This window comes from Aegilops tauschii, chromosome 4 (genome assembly GCF_002575655.3).
Source record: "Aegilops tauschii subsp. strangulata cultivar AL8/78 chromosome 4, Aet v6.0, whole genome shotgun sequence".
Classification (NCBI taxonomy): Eukaryota; Viridiplantae; Streptophyta; class Magnoliopsida; order Poales; family Poaceae; genus Aegilops; species Aegilops tauschii.
The window spans coordinates 300,189,445-300,199,631 of NC_053038.3; the positions used below are offsets into that span (position 1 = coordinate 300,189,445).

The 10,187-nt window shown below is 44.4% G+C and overlaps 2 protein-coding genes across 2 annotated transcripts; both read right to left on the reverse strand.

Moving 5' to 3' along the window:
• Positions 1-4,291: 4,291 nt before the first annotated feature.
• On the reverse strand, positions 4,292-4,966 carry LOC109750344 (uncharacterized). Its single transcript, XM_020309314.4, has one exon. The coding sequence runs from the start codon at positions 4,829-4,831 to the stop codon at positions 4,448-4,450; it is 384 nt and encodes a 127-aa protein (XP_020164903.2). The 5' UTR covers positions 4,832-4,966; the 3' UTR covers positions 4,292-4,447.
• A 1,442-nt stretch (positions 4,967-6,408) lies between these two features.
• Positions 6,409-9,926, reverse strand: LOC109750255 (peter Pan-like protein). Its single transcript, XM_020309217.4, has 6 exons — positions 9,588-9,926; positions 9,245-9,475; positions 9,059-9,151; positions 8,788-8,975; positions 6,950-7,143; positions 6,409-6,860 (listed from the first exon to the last, which is right to left on the reverse strand). Exons 1-6 carry the CDS (start codon positions 9,867-9,869, stop codon positions 6,751-6,753), a joined length of 1,098 nt encoding a protein of 365 aa, XP_020164806.1. The 5' UTR covers positions 9,870-9,926; the 3' UTR covers positions 6,409-6,750.
• Between the last annotated feature and the right edge of the window lie 261 nt (positions 9,927-10,187).

Here is a 10,187-nt window from a genome sequence, read left to right on the forward strand (position 1 = left end):
CGTTTGTCGGAATCAGACGATTCAAGCGCCTAGATCTTCGTCTCGAAGCCCTCTTTCTGTTTAACCAACTTGAACAAGATTTTGGTACTGTAAAATTTGACTTTAGTCCAGATTAGTAAACGAATCTTGTTTCTTTCGCAGTTTGAGTTTCGTTGCTCCGTTTGATTTGATTCTTTTTGCAAACCACAGTTCTTAAGTTGAACTTTCTGGTTAGATCTTCTTATTTGATTTTTACCCGTGCATCTTTGCTTGATTGCTTATGTATGCTATTGTTTGTTTACGATAGAACTCCCGGAGTGCGAAGCGTGCTACTACGAGTCTCTAGGTTTTGCGTATCATCAGCAAGGCAAGTAACACTTTGATCATATCCCATTATTACCCAGTTTTTATGCATTAGCTCCAATCCTCAAACACTGCATGATTAGGATGTGATTAACTTGTGGGTATTGGGAAGTAATTGATGAGGTAGAACCTATTGCCCTGTTATAATCAAACCCTTGGGAGTTACTTCTACGTATTGCTTATATTGCTATGCTATGCTCGTAGACGTGGTTTGGGTGAGTGAATCCATGACAGATGTGAGATTGTTATTTAATGGTTCAACTTAAGGTGGCAACTTTAATACACATCTGGGTGGATTGCTTGTTTTGGGCACCTGGGGAATCCAGTGTTGTCCTAGGAGATCCCGGGGATATACCGTGTGATCCTCCTACGGTCCGCCACCCAGGCTCAAAGGGATCGTGAGATATTTCATGCTAGAAACTTCCGTGTGCAGCCACAAGCTATTATGGGCTCTAGCATAGTTGAGTAAGTTGCATGACCTCTTCCAGTGGTAGGCTAGCAGATGTAGAGGGATGTAGGTTGGTACTGTCTACCCGGGGTTAGAGTTAATGCTTCTGAAAGACTGTGTCTCGGTCATCCGTTTCTCAAACACCATGTAGTGCGAGAAATCCAACGGAGGCGATTCAGTCTTGTGGGGAGAAGTGCGCAAACCTCTGCAGAGTGTACAATCTAATCATGGTTAGCCGTGTCCCCGGTTATGGACATCTTGAGTATCTAGTACTTGGATTATCATATGTATCTCATCACTCTAATTTAATATTGTTGGGTTGATAATTATTTTAATTGGGATTGAGTTGGAGGAACCTTCTCAATGATGTTTCAACTACCATGATAGTGAAATAAAATATATTCCTTTGTTGTGGGGGAAAATTGGCTTTTCGCAAAACTATAACCATAGAGCCTTTCCACCAACCAAATATGCATGTAGTGATAGCATTATTCTGTTCTTGCTCTACTGTGTTATATTGTCAGCATATTCCATGTGCTGACCCGTTTTCGGGCTGCAACGTATTATGTTGCAGACTTTTCAGACGAGGAGTAAGGATCGTTAGGTCGTTGCCGTGCAGCTCAGCTATGCCGTTGGAGTTGATGGACTCACTTTATCTTTCAAGCCTTCCGATGTTATCGTATTAGATGGTCTTATGCCATATTTATTGTAAGTTCTCTTTTGAGACATTCGATGTAATAAGTGTGTGATTGCTACTCTGTTATAAATCCTTCGAGTACTGTGTGTGTCAGCATTACCGATCCAGGGATGACACAGAAGCACATAGACTTGACCGTTTAAGGTCGGGTCGCTACACATTTCAAACGTGTTCTGATTAGATGGACACAATGACCACCGTCAATAAGGGCGAGAAAGAGGATAAGCAGCAATGCAAGTATTGCGTCGTGTTGAAATAGATGACATAGGCATTTGAGAGTTCTGAGTTATATTTATTGCACTAAGAGGATGTGTTTTTTTCGTTATAACGGACATGCAAGTTTGCTAGTACTTATAAAAGGGCCAAAAGCATGTTCCTGAACATTTGCAGCCTATACATCCAAAAGAAAAAGGGAGTGCATGCTTGGACGCGGGAGCTATTTCCCGCCTATAGGCGAGCGCGAGCGGGCTGGCCCTTTTAGTGCAGTTTTGCCATTCGCTGTAGGTTCGCTTTAGGTCGTGTTTTCTCTGAGTTTTTTCTTCTTCTTTTTGTTATCTTCTTTGCTTTTCTTTCAGTTTTCGTATGTGTTTTTCTTTACGGTTTTCATCAGGTTTTAGAACCTTAGTTGATTGTTTCTTGGTCATCGATTTCTTTTATATTTTCTTTGTTCCTTTGTCTGTTTTCATTATTGTTTTCTTATAGAACATGAACGTCCTTTTGATGTCTACATTTTTTCATATACATTGTATATTCTTTTATACATCAGAAACATTTTTTATATATGCCTTCAATATTTTTCATATACATGTTTAACATTATTGTAATATTAACATTTTTTAAATTTATATATTTTAAATGTTTACTTTCTCATGCACTATCTACACTTTTTATATACATCGGGAACATTTTTTATATACACTTTAAACATTTTTTCATATACACATTTAACATTTTTCTAATTCATGATTAAAATTTAAAAAATACATCTTTTTTGTATGCCTACATTTTTTCATACACGTTCTACATTTTTTGTATACATCAGGAATAAATACATGTTTAACATTTTTAAAATATAGGAGTGCCATTTTTTAGATACATGATTAGCTTTTTAAAACATATATACTTTTTGTGCCTAGGTTTCTCCATACACATTGTACATTTCTGGGAAGATTTTATATTTTAAGAACTACCTGCCTCAGCTGCCTGGGTCGGCCCATTTCGGCGATGCGTGACGCGAGCGAGCGTGACAGCTCGCGTGAGGCTATACATAGTCGCGCCCATGGTTGGAACGGACACAGTGGCTTTTGCTTATGCAGTGATGATCACGCGAACGACGCGCTGAAATCGCGACGAAACCTAGCTTCATTGACGTGTACCAAAATAGTGCTGATGACTTCCCATCGGGCATCGGGGGTCCAGATCGACACACAAGCCACGTGCCATAAACAGCGCTGCGGATCTGGTGTTCCAAAACGCCACGGAATAAAAACCTGCACTGGAGAGGATCGTCTCGACCGCGAAGACGCCTCGTGATGCTTCTTGACGCGTTTCGAGTAAGATGGCTCAGTTGATCCTCCTTGCATGTTACGCGTTCAAGACGCATGGCAGAAGGCAGGACAAGGTTGGCTGCAACGTGGAACATTCAGACCGAAGAAACTACGGACATGTGACATGTCGGCTCCGGGGTGAACGAACCTACCAACCTGAGGAGTAGTACACGAGGATGAGGTCTCCCTATCACAAACTCGCTACACCCGCCGAACGACGAGTAACTGAGTAGTACACTCTACACCGTGTTTTTTTTCTTAGGGAAAAGTATATAGTTGAAACGTTGATCTCAAAGCATCCACAACCGGACGGCCCAAACTCATCTCATACCCCAAACGGACGGCCCGGTCACTGGCCGGTTAAAAAAATGCTATCTAGACACCTCAAATATGAGGCGGAAACGGGTGTGCCTAGGCGTCCGCCAAGTCGTCCCCGGCCCGCAATGGCCCATCCAGTCCCACATATAGTCCTTCTCATCCACTCCCGAACCAAACCTAGCCACTTCACTTCACTCCCCTCGCCACCCAAGCTTATCCGTTTTATATTTGGGCTGGATAAGAAGGGTTCCGGTGAGTCGCCCTCTGGGTCAGGGTTTTTTCAGGTCAATGAATGGACTGTTCGTCCGGGTGATTGCAGGAAATAAAAGACACTTGTCAAGCCCCGGTGCAATACACAGAATACAGAGAAAGCGCGTTCCTTATTTTTTGAGATAAAAAGCGCGTTTCTACATGTAAAGAGGAACCAAGCGAAGCAAGCAAAGTTACGCCTACGTTCGTGCTGTGCGTAGGATGAATGTATCGTCACTTGTTAGTACACGGATTTGGCGGCTAAATATCTCCGTCAAGCTGCCTTGAAATTAGCCTTTTCTCTTTCCTTTCTTTTGGAGATTCAATTCAAAGTTATGTTTTCGGCTACTATCAGCAGAACACCATGACCCTCAAAAAGAAAAAAGCAGAACACCATGCATGAGCTTTTTGGAGTGGTAGTACACTAGACGGTACGAGGCAGTTGCGGCGTGTCACTATCGATTCAAAAGGCACCGACCAAATCAAATTTGGTTCCAACTTTTCGTTTGTGCATGATAGTTCCGAGCGATACGTAAGGCTTGGAACGTTTTGATCTCAGGCTGTCACTTTTATATTTACTCAATGTTACTGAGGCCTGGTTCTAGCGGAGTAACAAAAGAGGGTGAGGACACCACCGACGAGACGAGGCGACGAGGAGGAGAGGCGGAAGAGAACAAGCACATGGACCCATGCAGCACAGAACCTTCAGCCTTAACGCAGAGCAAACCAACACGGCGAGTAGCTAACAGTTAATTTACACCGCTCTTTTACACCCAGGCCCAGCCATGAAACGGAAACTAGCAAAACAACCCCGAGATCAGACGGAAACTACCTACTGGCAGTCGCCTACTCGTCGTCGTCTCCGCCGCCGCCGAAGAGCGCGGAGCGGTAGTAGAGGAGGGCGAGGATGAGGAGCAGCATGAGCGCCACGCCGATGGGGGAGCCCCCGACGCGGTGCACGGCGTCGGGCGAGCCGCCGAAGGCGAACACGTCGGCGAGCGCCGCGGCGCCGCGGTCGGAGGAGAGGAGGCGGATGAGGAGGAGCAGGCCCACGGGGAGGAGGAGCAGGCCCACGGGGCTGAGCAGCTCGGCGATGGCGTCGGTGACCGCCTCGCCGCCGTCGCCCAGGAAGAGCGGGCCCGCCACCACCAGCCCCACCACCACCGCCAGCAGCAGCCCGTGCGGCGCCCCGCGCGGGCCCCCGTAGTACTGCTCCTCCGCCATTGACATCGCCTTGCTCTCTCGCCCTCTTACCTGTACCTGTACCTGGGGCGATAATTGTGCGAGGCTGTGGTGACGGGTGTGGGTAGAGTCCAGTGAGTACGGGAGCCTTTAGAGAGCGAGGGCCAGGGGTGGGAGTGTGAAATGATGAACTAGCAGCGCTAGCGGAGATAGGCATGTGACGGGGAGGGGTGCTCACATGAAGGAAAGCGGTGGGGTGGACGCAAGGCCACTGAATGTGGGCTCCACGGGGGGGTGGGCTTTATTAGGGTGGAGCCGCCCACAGTGGCACGGCCTGCGTGCTCAGGGCTGGTGGGGTCGGCAGGATCAGGACAGCGTTTTTTTTTTGATCATCGGATCAGGACAGCGTTCTTAGTAAAAGGGAGAGGTGATATGCGTTTGGTTTGATCACGGGATAGTCGTGGTGATTATGTTCTCGGAGTAACGCAGAAGATGCATGTAGATGTACGAGTAGTATGAAACAGCAATGACGCGTGGGCCGGGGACCATCAGGAGACCAACATCTTATTACCATGAATGACGCATCGGCCTCCCTTTCTACGCGTTTAGAAAGCAGGTACAATAGCTGTTTGTAAACATGAGCATTGAGCTCCATGCTCACTGATTTGAGTGGTTTGTGTTATTTTTTGGATTGTTCAGGAACCGGCTGGAGTACCGCAATCTCATTTGTACGCACTTAAGACGAAAGTTCCACTGCATTTTAATTATCGGCGCCTGCATCTCAGGATCTCGAGGAACCTACTCATTGCCTCCACAAGCAAGTGGGCCGGGACTACCACTTCTCGCCTGACAGACAGAGCCGACACAATAACATGGTAGAACGATCGGCGACGCAGTTCAGATCTACTCCCACCGTTCCAAATGAATATCACATACGGATGTATGTAGACATATTTTAGAGTGTAGATTCACTCATTTTTTCTAGGCATTTCAAATGAATATCACATACGGATGTATGTAGACATATTTTAAAGTGTAGATTCACTCATTTTACTTCGTATGTAGTCACTTATTGAAATGCCTAGAAAGATAAGTATTTAGGAACGGAGGGAGTAAATCGCGCGAGAAAAGTTATTATGTGTGTTTCACTGCCCCCGCTTGCGGCAAGATCTCGGATTCTCCTCTCGGCCTAAATCATGCACGTGCCGACTGGTAATCGGGGATCGGCATCGATTGGAGCAACGGGTTATTCCTTTTGCCGCAGGGTAAAGTATGCTTAAAACTGCGGCCTAGCGACTATGGGAAAGATTACACTGACAAGCTCAAGTGCGCCCACCGGCATGTGGATTTTTGGCCAACGTTGCTTGCTGCTTTCAAATGTACAGGATATACACCACGGCAAATTTTGACATCGAAGACCATGGTGAAAAGATAGCTGAACCCAGAGAGCAAGGCAGAACGAGAAAATTCGTCCCAGCGAGAAAGGATTTCAGTGTCACCGGCACAGCAATTTCTGAATTTCTGCTTCATCTGCTGCACAAGAACAAACCTGAAACCGGATCGCTGCTTGCCTCATGGTTGGGAATCACGTCAAATTCCCAGGTCCTAGGAAGCCTTTACAGCAATTCTTCCAAAAGTGAAATATCTGGGTCACGTTCCATGAAAATAATTCACAATCCAGCATCCAACTTCAAACGCAGCAGCTAGTGCTTATATGCACCCTCCTAAGGCAAAACTGAGGTAAATACAGAATATGTATCATGTTACAGGGCTAAAAAACAATCAGATTCGGCCAAAATAAGGATTATCACTGCAAGAGCTTTATCCCTCTCTTTTTCAAGAGCGACTTCTGTACTATGCTTTCTCAAGGATCAACTAAACTCATATAATGTTGTCGCAAAACACCAGTTGCTTCACATTTTTAGCAATCATAGGCTGCTGCTCAGCACCTCTCAAGTTCATCTAGGCTACTCTTCGTCACCCGAGTCGTCCTCCTCCGTCCCATCCTCCAGCTCCATCATATCCTCAGCATCTTCTATCTCTTCTTCCTCTTGTCCCTCCTTCACATCTTTTCCAACTGTATAACATTGCATTGAAGTTCAGGACAAAAAAGTGACATGTGATTTGCATTTCAAAAAAACCACCACGTCAGCAAATGAAACTTACCAGATTGTGGGTACAAGATGTCGCCCGAGCATAGCCCAGATTCAACCTTAACTAAGCGCATGGTCATTCTTGGTCCGATCTCTTGGAGTCTGACGGCACTTTTTCGGGATGCTCTGTTCAATTTGTCTATATCACTTGCTAGACTTACAGTCGCTGCTTCATCGTCTGGTTCACTTTCTGATCCATATCCAGCTCTTGCAATGGACAAGCAAACAAAGGGGGCTCATTATAGACAGAATTTGAGAAACAGTAGGTTTGGTTGTATTGCAAATGGACAAGCAAACAAAGGGGGCTCATTATAGACAGAATTTGAGGAACAGTAGGTTTTGGTGTATTAAGTCACAAATCAGGACATGGCATTTAAATTGTCACTATTATTATTATATAATACCAATGTAACAAACATTGAGCGAACTGGTCAGAAAGCAGTGAACAACCGACTACAATTGTAAAAAAAATGCAAATTGAATTCATTTCTTGAATTTTCATTTCTATCTGAAAACACAGAAAATATATCTTGATCGATTGTTTTTTCTTAACTATCAAAATACATTTCATGGGAAACACCATAGGTAGTCATCCAATGTTGTATATTGGCCTAGCTGGAGAAACATATTTATAAAATAGAAACTTCAAAAGGAAGCTGATGATGGCGTAAAGCAAGGGAATGTCTTTAAACTGTCAGATTGTCCAATGGGGCAATGGATAGTTAGGAAAGGGGGCACATTGTAAGGAATATGAGGAATAGTAGGTTTTTCTCCATAATTATAAAACTGGACAAATCAAGCCATAATGTTAAAACTGTCACTGCTGTCTAATTTCAAAGTAACAAACAACTGAGCAAGCTGGTCTAAAAGCAACAGATATTGACTTCAACTGCAATAACTAGATTCATTGGGTAGATAAAACCATCTATAAGCACTGCACAACAAACATCTTGAAATCTGCATTCCATTCATAATTAGAAGTACTCTTCTTTATAATATCTTAAATGGTTTCAGTGGACATGGAAGATGGGCATATTAGTATATGCTTTATCTGACCTAACATTGATGTCACTAGATTCGTACTCCAAAGTAATTAGTTGTGTTTCCGGTTTTGTATCACAAAGTTATATAATATTAATTGTTCAAAGACTTAGCCAAGCGAAAGCCTAATATGCAAAGTATTTGAAATGGACGGGGTACATACTATGATCTGCTTAAAAGGGTTGCAAGTTTTCGAGCATGTGATAGGAGTGTAGAAAATCTGTCAGATTGCTCAAACACAAGTTGAATTTCCCACATATCATATCATGTCTACATACTACCTCTGTTTTTATTTACTCCACCCATTAGCTTTGCCCTAGGTCAAACTTTAGAAAAATTGACCAAGTATATAGAAAACAATATAAACATTTACAATAACAAATATATATGGTGTGAAAATATATACAATGCTGATGTTAATAACTTTTTCTACAAAATAACAAAGTTTGACTTAGGACAAAGCTAATATGCGGAGTAAATAAAAATGGAGGGAGTACTTCCTGTATGATAGATAGAGGGAAACTATGAAACTGTTGGGGCTTTTTCTATATCAAATCACAGTTTTTTTGTGTTAATTTTGAATCTAAATTTGCATTTAAGCATCCCAATTTTCCCATTCTAGATGGCACATGCCAACCGATTAAAGAACATAGTATTAACACAGGCTTGAAACATACTCCCTCCGTCCCAAAATAAGTGTCTCAACTTTGTACTAGCTCTAGTACAAATTTGTATTAAGCTCAAGACACTTATTTTGGGACGGAGGGAGTATCTTATAATACACTGTAAGGAAGGTGATTCAGTTCTTACTTTGTCACATAATCACTAACATCTTTAAGATCCCTTAGGTCTGGCACTTGATTGTTCTGCATGAGTTTTCTAATCTTGCGGCTGACCCCAACAGGCTGTAGCTTGATTGAGTAATGCCGGAAATCGATAGCCTCCGTCTCTTTGTCATACTGTAGCAATAATATTCTTTGACAGGTTGATAGCTTAACCTACAATTCAAATTACGCTATCATTTTAGTATGGCAGAAAGAAGATATAAAGTTCCATCGCCAAGATATCATGCAGTACTTACAGTATCTGTATCAATAGCAGGGACCAAATGCCTAAAGAAGGTAACAAAACTCTTGAAAGGCTCGCCCAGGCCATTGAAACCACTGAGCACGACCTACAAAACACGTGATTCCACAACAAAGGTGACTTGATTTTGCAACTAAAAAACGTAACCTATTAAAAGAACAGAACAAAATCCAGCTTATACCAGAGGCGAGTTTTTGAATATCTCTGCAGGACACCTTGGCCGCTTTTGGGAGTTTGCGATGTCAGCCGCAAGAGCGTATTCTAAAATCTGACAAGTGTAGGTTGGGCCCTGCGGTGACTTGGCGAAGCGCAAGTGCGGCAAGCTCTTTGGGTTCGAGAGGATCAAGAAATGCGTTACACCCAATGGGCTGGCAACGTTGACGAAGTCCTTGAGGTTGTTCCTCTTCTTCTCCTGTTGATTTTATGAACGGAAAAGCAAATTGTGGCTCGTTAAGATGCTAAGAAACGGAATCACCGAGTTGGTTTGGGGCTGCGGGGATGGAAGAGGGGGTTAAGATGGGGACCTTGAGCTTGAGGGCAGTGTAGGGGAGCATGAGCTTGCGGAGGTCCTGCTGGAGGTGACGAAGCGTGGAGGGGAGCTTGCCGCGCGAGAAGACGAAGCTCTTTGGGATCCTCTCGCCGGTGACCTGGTCCACGTTCGCCAGCACCGCCTGCTGCTTCCGCGCCACCGACAAAGGCATCTTCCGCTTGCCCGGGCCTTTTCCATTTCCTTTCCCCTTGCCGCCGCGGCCGCCTCCACCGCCACTGCCGCCGCCACGCCGCCCGTTGCTGCGGACTCGCGCCATGGTTAGGTTTTGGGCAGCAGAGCAGTTGCGTAACTTCTGAGGCGGTAGGGGGCCTAAGGAGGGATGGGGGGTTAGGGTTTTGTAGGACTAATAGTTAATGGGCTGACGAAATGATGGGCCTGGGTACTTCTCATGGCTTATCAGGCCAGCCCGTGAAATGCGGTCGAACATGGCCCTTTGTCATTTCGCGGCGATTTTATCTCGCATCAAGCGAGTTGGGTCATCTCAAAAAACAAAAATCAAGCGAGTTGGAAGGATCTCGCGTAGTAATTCGGCCGCCCATTAGAACAGACTTAATAAAAGAAATAATGAAGAAAA

Coding starts and splice junctions, on each gene's coding strand:
- LOC109750255 (XM_020309217.4), bottom strand. CDS start 9,869: ATGGCGCGAGTCCGCAGCAACGGGCGGCGTGGCGGCGGCAGTGGCGGT. Junction 9,476..9,587: donor ACACTGCCCTCAAGCTCAAG/GTCCCCATCTTA, acceptor TAAAATCAACAG/GAGAAGAAGAGGAACAACCT. Junction 8,976..9,058: donor CTGCTATTGATACAGATACT/GTAAGTACTGCA, acceptor TTTGAATTGTAG/GTTAAGCTATCAACCTGTCA.
- LOC109750344 (XM_020309314.4), bottom strand. CDS start 4,831: ATGTCAATGGCGGAGGAGCAGTACTACGGGGGCCCGCGCGGGGCGCCG.